General features: G+C 39.2%; 2 protein-coding genes across 2 annotated transcripts in view; one reads left to right on the top strand and one right to left on the bottom strand.

Moving 5' to 3' along the window:
* The window catches only part of Rnf212b (ring finger protein 212B), a 145435-nt gene that overhangs the window by 54009 nt on the left and 71742 nt on the right, over positions 1–19684 (bottom strand). The window lies entirely within an intron of this gene.
* The window catches only part of Slc7a8 (solute carrier family 7 member 8), a 58069-nt gene continuing 47774 nt past the window's right edge, over positions 9390–19684 (top strand). The window contains exons 1-2 of the mRNA XM_026406050.2: positions 9390–9862; positions 10317–10501. Coding sequence (XP_026261835.1) covers positions 10351–10501 — 151 coding nt within the window. The 5' untranslated portion in view covers positions 9390–9862; positions 10317–10350. The remainder of the gene's footprint in view (positions 9863–10316; positions 10502–19684) is intronic.

Below are 19684 nucleotides of genomic sequence, written 5' to 3'. Positions count from 1 at the left end.
ACTAGGCTTTAGGGATGGAATCCAGGGGCTCTTTACTACCAAGCTACATCTCCAGACCTTTTTATTTTTTATTTTGAGGCAAGGTCTCACTAACTTGCTGAGGTTGGCTTCTAACTTGCAACCCTCCTGCGTCAGCCTCCCAAATTGCTGGGATGACAGGTGTGCACCACCATGCCTGGCTCTCTTTTTTTTAAACTCCTACTAACCAGCTGTTGGGAACTCCTGAATTAATGCTCTAGTTTTCTTGTGCTTTGTCTCTCCACTGTTTTGAAGCTGTCTTTTACAGATTTCTCAACTTTATTTTCTAAGATTTATCCTGAATATTTTAACTTCTGTTATATTTTAATGTCTAAGAACTTTCTATCCTTTCCTGAATGTTTCTATTTTTGTTGTGTGGAAGCGACATCTTCTCTTACCTCTTGAAATTTGGAAAAGTTTTCTTCTGCTCCGTGCATCACCTACTTGTCATTGTCTTTGCTTTTATACCGAGTCCTTCCTCAAAAATCTGGTGATCCGGGCTGGAGATGTGGCTCAGCGGTAGCGCGCTCGCCTGGCATGCGTGCGGCCCGGGTTCGATCCTCAGCACCACATACCAACAAAGATGTTGTGTCCGCCGAGAACTAAAAAATAAATATTAAAAAAAAATTCTCCCTCTCTCTCTCCTCTCTCACTCTCTCTTTAAAAAAAAAAAAAAAAAAAAAAATCTGGTGATCCTATGGGGCTGAGGCTGTAGCTCAGTGGTAGAGTGCTTGCCTCGCATGTGTGAGGCACTGGTTCAATCCTCAGCACCACATAAAAATAAATAAAGATACTGTGTGTTCATCTACAACTAAATAAATATTTTTTAAAAATCTGGTGATCCTTTATTGGGCCATCCAGGTAATTAAGCTTTACTTGTATTAAAGAAGGAAAAAGAAAGATCCCAAGGGATTGTATCTAAGGTCCTTGAAGGAGATGGCCTTTGTTCACCATTATATCCCCAGTGTCTGGCACAGTAACCAGTTAATCACTACTGATTGAATATGCTAATAAAATTTATTCAGCATCTTTAGGTATATGTAATCCAACTTTTACTAGAATTTCTTCCTCACTAGGCATGGTGGTGCATGCCTGTAATCCCAAGAAGCTTGGGAGGCTGAGGCAAGAGGGTTGCAAATTCAAAGCCAGCCTTAGCAACTTAAATAAGCAACTTAGTGAGACCCCATCTCAAAAGAAAAAAAAGGACTGGGGATGTGGCTCAGTGGTAAAGACCCCTGGGTTCAATCCCCAGTACCAAAAAACCAACAACTAGAATTTCTTTCTCTATTACTCTGATAAATTAAGTAGTGTTGAAAATCTCCTAAAACATAACATAATCTACATCAGTGATATCCAAACTATAGCCTGCCGAAAGTTTCAAGTAACTAGGTCCATAAATTTTCACCTAATCAGATTTGTGTTTTCTTCCCAACTTCCCTACACATTTTTGGTATAGGAAATAGCAGTTAATTATCATGATTTGGTAAGGAAGAGGTAAAATAAAATAAATGTATGTTTTTTAAAAATATTTATTTATTTATTTATTAGGTGTAGATGGACACAACACAATGCCTTTATTTTTATGTGGTGCTAAGGATCCAACCCAGGCTCTACCTCTGAGCCACAATTCCAGCCCCAAGGTATGTTTTTAAAAACTGGTTTGATGTCAATTAAAGGTTATAATATCACTGAATTAGCTATGAAAGTTTTGATATTCCCATAATTAGTATATTCTTAGATGCATAGATAGAAGGACAAACCCTAAAATCCTCAGAAAACTGAAATTTATTTTATTTTATTTTTTGTGTTGTTCTTTTTTTTTTTTTTTTTAAGAGAGAGGTGTGAGAGAGGGAGAGAGAGAGAGAATTTTAATATTTATTTTTTAGTTTTCTGCAGACACAACATCTTTGTATGTGGTGCTGAGGATCAAACCCGGACCGCATGCATGCCGCTTGAGCCACATCCCCAGCCCCAGAAAACTGAAATTTATATGACCAGTAATTGTTAATAAATGATACAAAACTTATCTTGAAAATATATCTCCATGTTCTGCACTGAATTCATTTGCAATGAATTTTTTGTTTTGTTTTGTTTGCAGTAGTTAGGATCAAATCCAGGGCCTCAGGTGTCCTTGGCAAGCACTCTATCTCTGAGCTACACCTTCAGCCCCTACAACGAATATTGATTAAATATGTATTGAGCGCTTCTATATGCTAAGCACTGCTATAGGCACTATAAAAATGATGGTGAAGAAACATGAAAAAAATTATTTGTTATTATGGGAAAATTTAAACATATACAAAACTAAAGATATAATAAACTCCTATTACCACCCAGCTTGAATGGTATGAACTACCAACCTTCTTTCATTGATAATCTACCCTTTCCTCCCTCCCTTTATATTATTTTTATTGTTGTTATTATCATCATTGTTGTTGTTATTTTTCAATACTGTGAGTTGAACCCAGAATTGAGCTATATCCAAGCCTTGTTTGTTTATTTTTTTATTTTGAGACAGGATCTCACTAAGTTTCCCAGACTGGCCTCAAACTTGCAATCTTCCTACCTCAGCCTCCCAAGCAGCTGAAATTACAGGCATGCATCATAGTGCCTGGCCCCTTATCTTATTTTGAAGCAAATCTGACATCCAAGATGTCAGATTATTTCATCCATAAACATACTGGATCTGGTCCTGGTGACGTGTCTATAATCCCCACTACTTGAGGTTGATGCTGGAGTATTACAAATTCCAGATCAGACTGGGCAACTAAATAAAATAAAGCTGGACACAGTGGTACACACCTATAATCCCAGTGGCTTGGGAAGCTGAGGTAGGAGGATAGCAAGTTCAAAGCCAGCCTCGGCAATGGCAAGACATTAAGCAACTCAACGATATCTTGTCTCTAAATAAAATACAAAAAAGGGCTGGGGATTTGGCTCAGTGGTTGAATGCCTCTGGATTCAATCCCTAGTAACAAAAATAAATAAATTAAATAAAAAGGATTGATCACCAGCTAGTGAGGAAGATAGGGAAGAGGAGAGGTCCAGAAGAGAAAAAGGAGACTGTGAGAAGCCTTCGAGGAGGTTAGTGAAATTGAGAAAAGCTGGGAGCTCTGGAGCTATCAAATGGCCACATGCTGCTGTGAAATCAGTAAAATGAAGACTGAGAAGTGATCTCCAGACTGGACCATATGGTGGCCAGTGGTGGTCTTTTCAAGAATGGCTTCTGCCAGGTAATGGGGACAAAAGCTTTGGTGCAGTGGGCCTAAGCATGAACGGAGGTTAAGGAAGAGGAAACAGAGAAGCAAAAAAGTTGGGTGGTAGCTGGAAAGGAACGAGGAGTAAAGGGAAGTCCTGATTGTTTTGTTTCATTTTTTAGTAGGAGGGATTACAGCATGTTTCTATGCTGATAGGAACAATCCAGTGAAGAGTGGAAAATAGATGATGCAGCAAAGAGGAACAATTCTAGAACCAAAGACCCTGAGCAGGGAGATAGGGTAGGGAAGGTAGAACACATGCATGCAGGGAGATACATAAAAGCACAGATGACACATCCATTTCAATGGAGAGAGCAAAGTACATGGGCAGTCACGGGCAGATTAAGAGATTTAGAGGACAGTGGATGTAGAAGTTCTCTTCTGTCTATTCCTATATTTTCTATGAAATAATAACCAAGGATGTCAACTGAAAGTGTTAGCCACTAAGCAAGCCAGGCAACTTTAGGGGCAAACTCCTGTGCTTCTGGGGAGTAGGGGGAGCTGCAGTCCCTTTATAAGACTGTTTGTGTATCTTCAAAGTTGTTCTTTCTTTTTGTTTCAGCTAAAACTCTTGGAAAGACTTAGGAGGAACCAGCCAAGGTCATCAAGTCAACTTGACACATTCTTTTAGACAACCTAGAGTAAACTTGGCTCATTCAAATACTGAACTGAGCCTACCCAGAAGCATTTTTCTGTCATCTTTTTTTTTTTTTTTCATCCATCACAAGTATTGAACTCTAGGGTGCTCTACCCCTTAGTTATGTCCCCAATCCTTTTTGTTTTTTATTCTGAGATGTGGTCTTACTAAGTTGCCAAGACTTTCCTCGAACTTGGATTCCTCCTGTCTTAGCTTCATAAGTAGCTTAGATTACAGGCACAAGCCATGGTGCCAGCTATTTTCTCTTTTTAAACACATGGTCGATGACCTTGAACTGAGCATGCTAAGAAATGTGCCAGTGCCTGCATGGGTTTTCCTATATGGAAATGTTCAGGCTCCCCAATAAAATCCCCAGGACTTCTTTGTTCAGCGGGAACATTCTTTGCAAATAACCCCAGTGCTCTCCTTACTTCCTGCAAATAATAAAAGTTTCTCCACTCTTTTATCTTCTGGTAGTGCTTTTGGTTTTTGCACTAAACAAGATGCCAAACCATTGCATTTAGTTATGGAAGTAAAGATTTGGGAGAAGAGAAGTGTTGGTTTAAAAAGAGGAGAAGCTTGGGTTGGGCTGGGGCTCAACGATAGCACGCTCGCCTGGCACGTGTAGGGAGCTGGGTTCGATACTCAGTACCACATAAAAATAAAAAAAATAAAGGTATTGTGTCCAACTACAACTATTTAAATAAATAAAGTATTTATAAATAAATAAATAGAGGAGAAGGTAAATGTAAGTGTGAATTAGCTACCACAATGTTGAGGGCCTGCTTGAAATCTTGCTCATGTGGGTGTGGTGGTACATGTAATCCCAGCTGCTCAAGAGGTTAAGGGAGGAGAATTGCAAATTTGAGGCCAGTCTAGGCAATTTAGTGAGATCTTGTCTCAAAATTAAAACTAAAAATGGCTGAGGACCTAAGCAATTTTGTGAGACCCTGTCTCAAAATAAATAAAATAAAAAGGTCTGGGGGTGTGGTTCAGTATAAAGTGCCCCTGAGTTTAATCCCCAGTACCATAAATAAATAAATAAATAGAAAAGAGAAAAAGAAAGAAAGAAAAAAAAAATACTTAAGACTAGAGTCACGTAAATCCTTAGAAAGAATATTAATGCCCCATGACAGATTGGACCCAGAAAAGGAGTCAAGGAGGTGTGCAGCCTACTATGGAGAGTGTATCTATATTTCTTTCCCACTAGTACTGAGTTGACTCTATGGATTCCAGCCAAGTGCAGCAGACAGAGGGATAATCTGCTGGAATTTTTGTCTATAATGTCAAAGCAAGGATTCATCATTACATCCAGAAGAGCATGAAGTAATTAACCATCATAACAAAATAAAGTCTGCTCCATCCAAATTCTCAGGACTGCATTAAACCCTAGAATATACAACTTTCCTTTGAACTTATGAATATGTCCAGAAGGCAAACAGGCAAACTGAGTCTTGTTAACTGAGTCTTCTCATTCCATCCTCCTTTCTTTCTGACCTTTTTGTCTTTTTCTCTTTTTTGCTTTTTTCTTCTTTCTTATGAATTTTCATCTGTTTTTTTTTTTTTTTCTCCATTTTCAAATGACATAAAATCTCTTAGAACCACTGGCTCAGGAAGCTATCATCTTGGGGACCATAGGCTTTATTTTTAAAAAGGGTTTTCTGGGGCTGGGGATGTGGCTCAAGCGGTAGAGCATCGCCTGGCATGCGTGCGGCCCAGGTTCGATCCTCAGCACCACATACAAACAAAGATGTTGTGTCTGCCGAAAAACTAAAAATAAAAAATATTTTTTTTAAAAAAGGGTTTTCTTCTGATTTTAGACACACAGATACAACAAGAAGAATGAAATGGGAACATGGGCTGTGAGTTGGTTCCAGGGAGATGTTTGGGTCCTGAGTGGCCTCACACTCTTGTTACAAAGAACAAGAATAATGTACTGTTTATTTGACCCAGATTTTGGAGAAAAAAAAAAAAAACAGGAATGCAGTGGGCTCTGTGCTCTGTTCTTTCACATTAACAGATACTTTTTATGTGTTGTTTCAAAAAGAGAATACTGGAGCATGACAGTGTTTTTGTTTAACTATCACTAGTAGCAAGTTCCATGCCATCTCCCTTTTTGTGCAGTAGGTGTCAGTCACATACAGCCTTTCTCTGCCTAAATCCACACAGTAAGAAAACGACCCTTCCATCATCCACCTTTTTCCAAGTTAAAGGGATCAATTTCTTCCTAGTTTAAGCCTGCAAAACAATGGGAATAGTCATTTAGGTGCTGGAAACAGTTGTACTAAGTTCTTAGGATGTAGACCAGCCAGGGACTGTATCAAAAAGGTGACAAATGGGGGCTGGGTTTGTGGCTCAGTGGTATAGCGCTTGCCTAGCATGCATAAGGCACTTGGCTTCAATCCCCAGCACCACATTAAAAAACAAAACAAAAAAATGAAATAACAAAATAAAGGTATTGTGTCCATCTACAGCTAAAAATGAAAAAAAAAAAAAAAAAGGTGACAAATGTAGAGGGCCCAGGTTAAGTCCAGTTGGTCTCATTTCACAAAAATGTTGGCATCAAGGTGGATCTCTAAAGGGCCCAGCTATGACACCAACTCTAGAAAACATGACAGGGGCCCAGGTAATACTCAAAAATTTTCTGTTTCCATCGGGTGAAAGAAGTTGAGCTATAGTGCCCTGAAAAAAAATAATAAGTGTAAACCACTGATCTCCTGTTTGCCCATGAAGAGATTAAGTGTCTGGTCTTTGACCCCAGGTAAGATACTTCTTGAAACCTCAGTTACCTAATCTTTAAACTCTATACAATAGGGTGTGGGGTTTTACTTCAGTGGTGGAGTGTTTGCCTAGCATGTGTGAGGCCCTGGGTTCACTCCCTAACACCACAAAAATAAAAAATAAATCATTAAAATATTGTTTTGGGGGACTAGGGTTGTGGCTCAGTGGCAGAGCGCTGTCCTAGCATGTGTGAGGCACTGGGTTTGATTCTCAGTACCACATATAAATAAATAAATAAATAGATAGATAGATAAATAAAATCCATCAACATCTAATAAAAATATTTTTTTAAAAAAATAACTGTTTTTGTCTACCCAAGATATTTAATGAGGAGGGGAAAAATGAGATATTGTTCAAAATGGTTTGTAGACTACAAAGCACTGTTTAAATGTAGAATAAGCCAGGTGTAGTTGCAATCCCAGGAACTTGGACTGTGACAGGATGGTTACAAGTTGCAGGCCAGTCTCAGCAACTTAGGCCCTTAGTAACTTAGTGAGACCCTGTCTCAAAAACTAAAAAGGGATGCGAATATATCTCAGTGACAAAGCACTCCTGGGTTCAATCCCCAGTACCAGAAATAAATAAACACAAACATACATGCATATATAAATGTAGAGTAAAATAAAAATACTTTATATAAGTGTAAAATGAATATAGATGAAAAAGAATTCAGTGCTCAAAATGTAATAACTTCAATTAATCCTTTTTTTTTACAGATATTTCTCAACATATTACACCAAGACTTTTCTTTCTCACATGTATTCAATGTTAAGTCTCATGAAATTTTGCACAAAAAGATCCCAACCTAAATAGAGGCACACACTATGAATGGTCCCTTTGAAGGATAAGAGATTCCTTTCCTAGCTTTTAAACTACACCATTAATAGACTGTCAAGTTACTTATAAATTCCAAGTGCTACAAAAATAGAAATATTAATCCTCAACAACCAGTTTGGTGCTACATTGTATCCCAGAAATGCATTTGATCTCACAACCACCTTTAGCTTCATAATTCAGAAATAGAGGGCTAAAGCTTATAGTCCCACTGTCATTTTGCATTTGTTTTAGCAAGAGACTTCAAATTCATCATACTTGTATTTTATCCCATAGTCAGTCTAAACTATTTAAATTAGAACTACAAGCTTTACTAGAAGAACTCACGTTTGAGAAGCAGAAAGATTGTTTTATCCCTTGATGTTGAAATCTGAGCAGAAGTCTTCAAATAGGATTTTTTAAAAATAAATCCATCAAATGTTTCCTCAGTGCTTTCTAAGGTTGTCAGGAAAGGCCAGAGGCAATTCAGATTTTTTCATTTTCCATGACTCATTCTCTCCCACAGAGTTTTGTGCTATATATTCCTGCCTTGTCTGTTCTTTTTGTTGAAAATCCTTTATACACCACCCACACTTTTTCTTTCTTTCTTTTTTTTTTTTTTTTGCTGAGGTTTTCAAATTGCTATATTTTGAACCAGCAGAAGGAGAAGGGTTGAAATTTTAACCTTTGAAACATCTTAGTACTTGCTGAGTGATCAAGGAGCAGACTGAAAAGAAGATTGCTGTCGGACTTTACCCCATTTGGAAAAGCTTTTGGTACAATAGCTCATCCAACCCCAATTTAAAGAATAAAAAGTATTTGTTTTCCTTAAAACCCCAAATCTTTTGGAACTAAAGATTTGTAAAATTGTTCCGTTTAGGAATTTTTATTTTTTAGACCCATTTTAAAATAAAATAATTGTTCATAATATACTTAATAGGATTCCACAATAACTTTAAATTTATAGTATTGTCTGCTACATTGCTTCATACTTTTTTTTTTTTCAAGTATTTTACAATTGGAAATAGACATCACTGCTTCCGTGGTAAAGCAACAGTTTTGAGTGAAATTCTTCGGGAAAGTAGAGGTATAATATCAATATGGTAATGTTAGTCATCTCTCAACGTCTGTCAGTCTGCTTCCTGAGTGTCAGTCTGCTTCCTGAGTAGTGGGGTTCTGATCAGTCCCAGGTCTACTTTTCAAATAACTTACAGACGTAAAAATATTAGAAAGTGTGACACCAGGCTCAGAGTCACAGCTTTTATGTTTCAGTACCTAAATAAGAGTTGTGAGCAGTGAGGCCACCTCTTCCTGGTGATTTTGGTCCTCCCCCCCCCACCCGCTTCATAGTTCACAATAACACTAAATGACATATTTGCATTATCTTTAATTCCTTCTACTCTCCTCCCCCACCCATGGATTCCCTCTAATTTCAAGAAACGACTCTTAAAGATGTTATCCCTACAATCTTCTCTCCTTTATCCTCCAATGATCCAGACCTAACTATTTCAATACATTGGCCAGTTCATTTTTGATGGCATTAAAAGCATGGGCACCACTGTTCCTTTATTTTATAAAGCTCACAAATGCTGTACGACCTATAGTGCAACACTGGTTACTGAGCTCTCCCGGAGCCGTGGACGCGAAAGGATTTTACTTCCACTTAATTACAAGGAGAAAGACCCGATTACAAAGAGAAATGTTTTAATCCATTTTGTCGGAGATCCTAGGGGTGGGGTGGGGGGGCTCTGTGCTAATATTTAAATTGAAGAGGAGGGAGGAGAAGGGACTGAGGATGGAGAGGGACGCAGGAGGTGGAGGCGGAGCCTGGGTCAGCAAATAAAACCCCTAGCTAAAAGGGAAGCACATTCGCGTGTGGAGGAACCACTCTCCCGTAACCCGGAGCGATGGAGCAGTCCGTGCCGTAAGCACCGAGATCGGAGATCCGACCCTGGGAAAAAAGGACGAGAAGACCCAGCGGAAAAAAGGAGAGGACATCTGGGAAAAGCGGAAGCAGAAGACGGGAAGGGGAAAGAATCCCACAGCAGGTGGAAAGCAGATCTAGAGCAAGCCGCTCAGGTCCACAGCTTTTGTCTTTCTGGGAAAAGAAGAAAGTACCTGAGGATTGCCTTTTCCCACCCTCCAGTTAATGAAAACTCCTGTTAGCCTCATCCTAAACGAAAAGACTAAGGGGGAGGTAAAGGCAATCTGTTTTGTTAGGAGGAGAGCTGCAAGGAAATCCAGACGACTGTCTTTTTGAAGCGTCTGAAATAAGCCACTGCCTGGTCCACGGAGCAGAACCATCCTGATTTCCGAAGATACACCCCTTTCAGGAGAATTCCAGCTGGAGTCGCTGGTACAGTTCTATTTTTATATGTAAATTTTTATGTCTCCTCTCCCATCTCCTTTTTCTTTTCTTTCTTTCTTTTTTTTTTTTTTTTGAATTTTTAATGTTTATTTTTTAGTTTCGGCGGACACAACATCTTTGTATGTGGTGCTGAGGATCGAACTCTGGGCCGCCCGCATGCCAGACGAGCACGCTACCGCTTGAGCCACATCCCCAGCCCCCATCTCCTTTTTCTTTTCTTTTCTTTTTTTTTTTTTAAACAACACGTTCCTTGTCATAAGCAGGAGTGATAAGAAAGCGTCAATACAGAATAGTTATTATCTCACTTTTTCCTTTTATCTGCTTGTCTTTTTTAGAGGGTAGGAGTGGTCCCTATTTTGGAAAAGGGCGTTTTAATTTTAAAGGTTTTCTCTCTCTCTCTCTCTCTTTCTATATCTATCTACTCGCACATGCATTTAAATAGAGAGCTTTTGGAGGTTCGAATCCTAACAAGAAAGATGGAAAAAGGAGCCAGGCACCGAAATAATACCGAAAAGAACCACCCAGGTGGGAGCGAGCGGGAGGCCAGTCCCGAGGCCGGTTCCGGAGGGGGCGGAGTAGCCCTGAAGAAAGAGATCGGATTGGTCAGTGCTTGTGGTATCATTGTAGGTGAGTCCAATTTTTTTCCCCACCTACTGCCCTTTCCGCACTCTAGGGGTCCTTCGGTGGGATGTTAATCCCTCTGAAGCACTGGTTTTGCTTCCTACTCTTAGAAAAGTATGATCAGTCACCTGTGTTTTAACCCACCTCCACTGGTCAAGTTTGAGAGGCATGGAAGTCATATTTGTCATAAGCCTCTTCCTCCAAACCAGGCTAAACAGGTCTCTTCGTGGAATGGAGCAAATAAGGGTCACAAACCTGGCTGATTATGCCTTCTGACATTGCTTGTTAAAAATATAGGTGACCTGGCTCTTCACTTGGAGGTTTTGATTCGGGCTGAGGGACATGGATTTTTTTTAACTTGGTTTTATGCAAACACCCTCCGCAGGCTGTAAACTGGCTTTTGAGGCATATTTAGTAGATATTTTATTGTTGTATGTTAGATGAAACTAGGGAATGTGTAATAAAAATAGCAACAACCACCATAATAATCCCTTGACTTTTTATAGCCTTTTCCATCCTATGCAGCACTTTTACTGTGTGAAGTAGATGTGACAGGGCTGTTATTCACTTTTCACAGATGAAGAAATTATGGAAGAAAAAGGGGACAGATTGTGGTCTTCTACAAACAGTTTACAGTTTTCTCTAGTTGACTAGTAGAATCCACCTATCTCTTAATACAGAAGACTCTGTAAGTTCTCAAAGGGAATAGTAACTATAATGTAAAGTGCAGGAGGAATTGATGAGTAAAATGTGTCCTGTCTTGGAGGCTTTGAAGGTAAGGAGTTGGGTGGCCCTCAGTGCCAGTGCAGACCATGATGATATCTCTCTCAAAGACCCTCTGTAGAGCCGAGGTCCCAATTACAGCTCAAGACAACACAGCTTCCTCTTTTCAGAGAAGCTCTGAGGATGGATGTCAAGCAATGGCACATTCCTGCCCTTCAGAGAATGAGTTTTCTCTACTATCTTTGATAGACAGCTTTACTTCTTCCCACAAGAAGGGTACAGAATGGTCAGGCCCAATGTGTTGATGTGTGGTCTCTCTCCAGAGTTCCTTTGTGAAGGCTTAAAATGTCTTGTGGCTCATAAACCAGTTTCTCTAGACAACAACATGTTTCATGTATCTCAGAGACACTTTGGCATGAGAGCAAAGTGACACTGGAGAACACCCTTGAACTCAAATAAAATCAGTACAGTATTCAGATAATCCTCTTCACCTCCACACCCAGACTTCAGTGATCATGTTATCTCCAGTCCCTTTCAAAATGGGATCTACTTTTTCTAATTCTCTAACTCGTAGAGGTTTTCCAGGCATTCTACAGTTATATAAAATATTTAAAAAAAAATCATAGTCATGATCTTAATCTCTCATTACTTTTTCTTATTACATTTTCTTTGCCTCTCCTTTACTTTATCTCAATTGATCTGTAAAATGAGATCAGCCAGGAACTTAATAGGTATAGCTCATGCCAATTTGCAATCTATACATAGCCTAGAGCCTGTTGCCTCTTTCCTCAATTTGACTGAATGGATTAAGCATTTTCCTCCTTTTGGGAAGGCTCTGACTGATACACAGAGTCCTCATGCACAACACAAGCAAACCTCCTTTTTCCTGCTTCAGCCTTGCTTACCCATCCCTCCATAAATGCAGGTATTCAGATAGAGGGAAGTTGACTATGTCCTGAGGTCTTTGTCTCTTTAAATTTTTTTTTCTAAGACTATGAAGAAATAGGAGTGTTCTGATATAATAAGTACAATTTCATCTGAGTGAATATTACTACTGGTTTGTCCATTGCCTCATGGATAGTATTTCAATGTGAGTACTGCCAGGGTTCCCCATGGTGACATTATAGTAACGAGCAATGATACTGGTATTCTGTGGTGAAAAGAGATTTCAAATATAATATGTGGTTTCAGAAAAATCAGGATTTTTTCGAAAGTATAAGAATCCTTGTAGGCTGGGGATTTATCTCAGTTGGTAGAATGCCTGCCTTGCATGCACAAGGGCATGAGTTCAATCCCCAACACCACCACAAAAAAAAAAATTGTAGAGGTAACTGGCACTATTCTACCTCAGTTCAAATTAGGATAGATATAATTGTCCCCTTTAGGATGATGTAGGGGCAAAATACTTTCTGCTTTCCCTGCTGCTTGGCTATGAGTTGCAGATGTGCTGAGGTGCTGCCCTGTCCTCTTCTAGAGGGGTTTCAGAGTGGATGATAATGATTCAAGCTATACCCCTAGTCCTTGTTTTTAACAGCACCCTTATCCTAACCTAACAAGTCTATTGTTCTCTGAGTATTTGACTAAGGAAAACTCTTGGTAGCAGATGACCTTAGATTTCATCATGAATGTGGAGTCCCCCCAAATCTTTGTGTGTGTGTGTGTGGGGGGGCACTGGGAATTGAATCCAGGGCCTTAGCACATAGTAGGCAAGGGCTTTACCACTGAGCTACATCCCCTAGCCCTTTTCATTTTTTATTTTGAAACAGGGTTTCAAAATAAATGCAAAAATAGAACTGGCATTTTCCATGCAGAATTCAGTGATCTGCTTGCTGTTCAATGTCAACACTATGGAAGAAAGTGAATTAAAAGGCAAAAGGAGACAGGAAATTTCCTAAGTGAATCAGATGATATGATATGGGAAAGCAGCATTGACCCAAATCTGTCTCATACCCAACTGACTTAGAAGGATAAGTTAAACTATATACTTCATATAAGCTCATAAAATTTCATTCATAATTATCATTGATGATTGAAAGTAGAAATAACAGAATATCAGGTATTATGGAAATATAAAACGAACTTACAGGAGTCATGTCCTGGAATTACTTATCTGAGTGAGAAGATAGGATTCATATTTATTAAAAAGAAACATTAACAGCATGTCTTAGTAAGAGCTGCGGGAGGGCAAAGTTAGGTCAGGAAGCACAAGGAATAATTCTCACTAGCAAGCAGATTAAGAAGCCTTTTTTTTTTTTTTTTTTTTTGGAACTGAGATTTAACCCAGGGGCGTTTTACCACTGAGCTGTGTCCCAAGCCCTTTTCATTTTTTCTTTTGAGACAGCATATAGCTAAATTGCTTAAGGCTTCGCTAAATTACTGAGGCTGACCTCAAACTTGTGATCCTCCTGCCTCAGCCTCCCAGATGGCTGGGATTACAGGTGTGTGCTACCATGCTCGGCAAAGAAGCCTCTTGAAAATATGTGGGGAAAAAATGGAGTAAAAGATACTAAGGTACTGGGAATTCTGGGGTACTTTGTAAGCAAAAGGACAATGACTAAACTGTTATTTCCTTGAGCATAGATTATTGTCTTGGGGTTTGGAGGTGTAATCATTGGTAAAGTGTTTGCTTAGAACCCAGCATTGGAAAACAACAAAAACACAGTGTCTTGGCTGAGGATGTATCTCAATGGTAGAACAATAGAACACGTGCTTAGAATATGTGAGGCCCCGGGTTCAATCCCCAGCACCAGAAGAAAGAAAGAAAGAAAGAAAATAAAATAGTAAAGAAAGAAAGGAAAGAAGAAAAATAGTGTCTTATATATCTAAGAATCTTTATTGCTTAGCAGAACAATTAATTTAATTGGCTCTTGGGCAAAAATTTGAAGACATTAGTAATAAGAAGTGTTTATCTGATGGGCAATGGGGACATTTTAAGCTAGGAATAATTTCATCAACCTGGACAGTTTTGTTGGTATGTTTTGATCTCTGTGCGTATGTGATTTTGGAAATTGAACCCACGCCCTCGGGCATGCTAGGCAAGTGCTCTACCACTGAGCTATACCTCTAGTCTTTGTTTAGTTTTCAACAGCACCCTTATCCTAACCTAACAAGTCTATTGTTCTCTGAGTATTTGACTAAGGAAAACTCTTGGTAGCAGATGACCTTAGATTTCATCATGAATGTGGAGTCCCCCCAAAATCTTTTGTGTGTGTGTGTGTGTGTGTGTGTGTGTGTGTGTTACTGGGAATTGAATCCAGCGCCTTAGCACATAGTAGGCAAGGGCTCTACCACTGAGCTACATCCCCTAGCCCTTTTCATTTTTTATTTTGAAACAGGATTTCACTTAATAGCCCAAACTTGCAGGCATATGCCACTACATCAAGCCCCCCGCCACCCCCAAATCTAAAAAGATTGTGAAGACCAGCAAAATTCACTTGTTGTTTATTAATATATCACCTGACAGGCATTCTCATCCAGTTATCTAAGGTACAAAATCTGTTTGTCCTTCACAATAAACCCTATGTGGTAGGTACTTATCTCTTCCTACAGATAAGGAAATAGGAACTCAAAGGGATAAGCAACTTGTGGAAGGTCACAAGACTAAAAAGTCTTGGAACTAGAATTCAAACCCAGAACTTGTCTGAATCTTGAACCAAGATCTTCTATTATTTCTATTTTTATGTCTTAAAGGGATGTTTTCCTGTAGAAACTGGGCAGAGGTCCTTATTCATTTTTGTAGATGAAGCAATTAATGTATTCCCAGTGTTGGGGTGCTGGATAGTCAGGGTGGAGGAAGGCAGTGTTCCCCGTGTAATTGCAGAAAGACTTGGGGCAAACCTGAGCTATGTTCCCATTAACTCCTCCATTGCACACCTTCCAGCCACGTTAGAGTTCCTGACTGTCTGGAACTGTGTATTAGTCATGTATTTAGATACATGCACTAAAATTAGATCTGAAGACAAACAAGAGTCTATAGAGCCTAAGAAAAAAATGTTCATAATTTGTGAGACCTTTTGTTTTTAGTACACTGTATGCTCATGAGGAAACTTGTTATATTTGCTGCAAGGTAATACTGGATACAGGTCTAGGTACTAGACCATAGTCTCCCAACTAACACAATTAAAAACAAAAAAAAAGTATCCAGCTTTTACTAAATGCTAGTTCCTGTGCTGTAAGCTCTTTACATATGTTATCTTATTTAATACTGACAACAATCCTACGAAAATTGATCTTATTGTTTTGTTATTGTAAATAGGCAACAATTGAGTCACAAAGCTGATAGGTAATTTGCTGAGGTTCACACAGTTGATAACTGAATGGTCTATCTCCAGAGCCAAAATGCTTCCCCATACCCTATTTCTACTTGGTAACCACAGGAGAAAGGATGATGTGTGTCACATGGTGGTGGAATGGGCCATGGAGGAAGACAGCTCAAGACTAGAATCTGGAAGGACTGTAAATGTCTAATACTGAAAAACTTTGGGAAAAAATGTTTTTTAAAAAGGATATCTTTCAACAGAGAAATGTGGCCATAGGCATAATTGTACTCAAATGGTGTTGAGCTGATGGAAAAAATGACAGGTCCAAAAGATTTCAGACCCATGTGGTCTAAACCACTTTAGAATATTTCACATTTTGGACTCTAAAATAATGTATTAGCTTCTTTTTTTAATATTTATGTATGTATCCTTAGTTTTAGGTGGATACATTAGTTTGTTTTTATGTGGTGCCAAGGATCGAACCCAGTGCCTCACGTGTATGCTAGGCGAGCACTTTACCACTGAGCCACCACCCCAGCCCCTGTATTAGCTTCTAATACCTAAAATGTTTGCTGGATGCCGACCAGGCGGAGGGAGTAGAAAGATTGGTTCTTAAGTTTGTACTTACATTAAAAAGAAAAAAAGAGGGCTGGGGTTGTAACTCAGTGGTGGAACACTGGCCTACACGTGTGAGGCCCTGGGTTCGATCCTCAGCATCACATAAAAATAAATAAATGAAGTAAAGATATTGTGTACAACTACAACTAAAAAATAAAATATTAAAAAAAAGAAAAAAGAAAGAAACAAATACAGACAGACAGACATAAGAGTATTAGGATTTGTTTCATTCAGAATGAAATATAATTAAAACTCTCATCATTCTCAAAGAAAACTCTGGGACAAAAGCCAGCTGAGAGACATTTCAAAAGAAACATATCTTGGTGAGTAGGAGGTCTATAGCCAGCAATGTAATAAGAAGTAGCTATCGTTTACTGAGCACTTGCTATAACCAGGTACATGGTACTTGATGAGTACTTTATGAATAGTTTCAGGCAATAAATAGCATTATGGAAATGCAAGGTTCAGGTAGCGCAGTGGCACATGCCTGTAGCTGTAGCTACTCCTGAGACTGAAACAGGAGGATCGCAAGTTCCAGGCCAGCCTAGGCAATTTAGTGAGACCCTGTCTCAAAATAAAAAAATGAAAAGGGTTGGGGATGTAGCTCAGTGGTAAAGCACCTGTGGGGTTCAACCCCAAGTATTACGAAAAGAAAAAAAAAAGAAAGAAAGAAAAGAAAAGAAAAAGAAAGTTGGAAAAAAGAGAAAAATGCAAGGTCGCAAGATTCAAATACATAAAGGACGGGGTAATAGGCAAAGCAAGGTCATTGAACTTTGAAGCTACTAGATTTAACTGCAGTGTTCTATAGCATGGAGCACAAGGCGGTTGAGAGCAGGGATCTTGTTACACACTTCCCACCTCCAGGAACCAGAGAGCTCTGGGACCAATTTTATTGAAACTGGTACTGTCAGGGCTACATAATGTTCCCTCAACGAGCAGAATTAAACAGAATGAATGACTAGCGGGAGATATTGAAGAGTCCAGGAAAGAAAAGAGGAAGCCAGCAGGTATAAAGTGGAGTTCAAAAGAAAGAACCAAAAAGCCCATTTTATTTGGAAAAATAACAACAATAAAAACATGCTGTACAAAATCAGATGACCTTTTCAAAGAGGCTAGCACCAAATATACAACTTTTCTGAATTAAATCAGCTTATTGAAATGAGTAGAGGTTTGGGACTTCTCAAAAGGTGCCAAGCTGCCAGGGTTTTCTGCTTTCCTCTGAGGGTTAATCCAGCTGCCTACAAGCTTAAGTGTCTCAGGAATCTGTTGTTGCTCTCATTATTTTCTCCTTGCTTTTGTGGGGCAAGGGGAGGATCTAGAAAAGCAGCCAGGAGCAAGTTATTCCAGGAGTAGATTCCAATCTACAGAACACAAGGACCATGCCTAGGGTGGTGGTGCATACCTATAATTCCAGTTGCATGGAAGACTGAGGCAAGAGGATCACAAGTTTGAGGCCAGGCTGGGCAATTTAGTGATCTCTTTTCTAGCATACTTAAATGCCCTGGATTTAATCCCCAGTACACTAAAACAGAAAGAAAGTGAGGAAGGAAAGAAGGAAAGAAGAAAACAAGAACAATTTAGGAACTCAGGGGTCTAGAAACTGTTCTCTTTTGTGTTTTTTTTTTTGTGTGTTTGGCTTTTTGTTGTTGTTGTTTTGTGTGTATGTGTGTTCTCTTTTTGGGTTTTTTTTTTTGTTTTTGTTTTTTGTTTTTTTTTTAGTACTGGGGGTTAAACCCAGGGTCTGTTCAGACTGACAGATATTCTACCACTGAGCTATATCCCCAGACCTCTCTTCTGATATTTATCTCCCTATTGAGCATACAGAGCAAGAAGAACCATATCTTGTTCCTGTCCCAGAATTTGCTTAGAGAGACTCACCTCCACTTCTGTCCCTTTTCTATGGAGTTCTAGAAATGGCAAACTGCAAGCTGCCACTTAGGAAAAAGGTGGGGGCTGCTGGTCACAGGATTGGAGATTATTCCATAATTTAGCAAACACTCACTGAGTACATTATACCCTAGGCTTTGTGCTAAGCAGTGGTGAATTTTATTTCTAAGAAGCAGAATAATCCCTCAAGTCTATATTAAGCTGTTTTATTTATAGAATGATTGAAGTTTGGACTGAAGCTTTATTGATCACATCTCATCCCTTATTCTTTGTCACAGTCATACATTTTCCCATTGGTTGGCTCCCTGCTTTAAATAACTCAGCATCATCAGTGATGTCACTTCTGGGGAGAGAGTTTTACAGTACGCCTGAAGATGTCCTGGGCAACCTCATACTGAGCTGCATATTGTGAAGGCAGATTGCCTGGAGTATCGTTGCTGTAGAATTATCAGTGTACTTTTCCTTATCTCTATCTTAAAGGTGCCTACTTGCACGTCTGTGAAATGCATACTTCAGTTACTTCTTATAGAATATAATTCTGTGCAGGGTGGTTAGTAAGTAGCTGAAATAGGCAGATCAGGCTGCCTTAAGGGGGCTTTTGAGACCTGGTTCTGGAAGTAGAAAGCTTAAGATGAATTTTTCCATGACTTGTAACAAATAGAGAGGGAGGAGCCATCAGTGATACATCAGAGGAGGATCGGCTTTGGAGATAATCTTGGGTTTGCAAACTGCTTCCCCGTGTACACTCTTCCTATCCTTGAACAACTTAATTATTAAATGAAAGTTTAAATGAAAGTTTCTTTTGGAGTGTTAAAACAAAGCCCCTATTCTGTGGTATGTGTTCAGTAAATATTAATTTCTCTTCTTGAGCTCGTCCTCTATCACCCCTACTTTTCCTCCAACTCCCAACTCAGACACTCACTAATTCTGGTTCAGAAATTTTGATTGCACTGATTGGATGATGTGAAGAACTGACCATTTCAGCAACTAGCCAATTGCCTTTCCGGTTTTTCTCTGTTGATATGAATCTATGTACTCATTAGCAGCTTTCCCCTGCAACCAGTAGTCTTTTTCATCCCTAATACCGTGTCAAAATGTTGCATAGCACATCCGTAACTTCTCTTTTACCTGGTGCTGTTAGCTGTATGTGTGTATACACATGTCTTCACACAATTCCTTGAGAGCAGGGACTGAGTCTTACTCAATTTCATGTCTCCACATTCTCAGTGTAGCACATGTAAGTGCTTAGAAAGTATTTGTTGAATAATAACTGTCAGTTAAAAAATGAATCAACTGCCTGTAATCCCAGTGACTCTGGAGGCTGAGATAGAAGAATCACAAGTTCAAAGGCAGCCTCAGCAATTTATTTTTTTTAATTTTATTTTTTTAAAGAGAGAGAGAGAGAGAGAATTTTTAATATTTATTATTTAGTTTTTGGCAGACACAACATCTTTGTTTGTATGTGGTGCTGAGGATCGAACCCGGGCCGCACGCATGCCAGGCGAGCACGCTACCGCTTGAGCCACATCCCCAGCCCAGCCTCAGCAATTTAGCAAGGCCCTGCCTCAAACAAGCAAACAAAAGGCTGGGAATGTGGCTCAGTGGTAAAGCTCCCCTGGGTCCAATCCCCAGTACCAATTAAAAGTGAGTTATTCCCATGAACCATACATTTTGTGCTTAAAAAAAAAAAAATCCACATTCA

The sequence above is a fragment of the Urocitellus parryii genome, chromosome 6, assembly GCF_045843805.1.
Source record: "Urocitellus parryii isolate mUroPar1 chromosome 6, mUroPar1.hap1, whole genome shotgun sequence".
Taxonomy (NCBI): Eukaryota; Metazoa; Chordata; class Mammalia; order Rodentia; family Sciuridae; genus Urocitellus; species Urocitellus parryii.
Note: the sequence above shows the minus strand (reverse complement) of the source record. Positions and strands in the feature narration are given on the sequence as shown.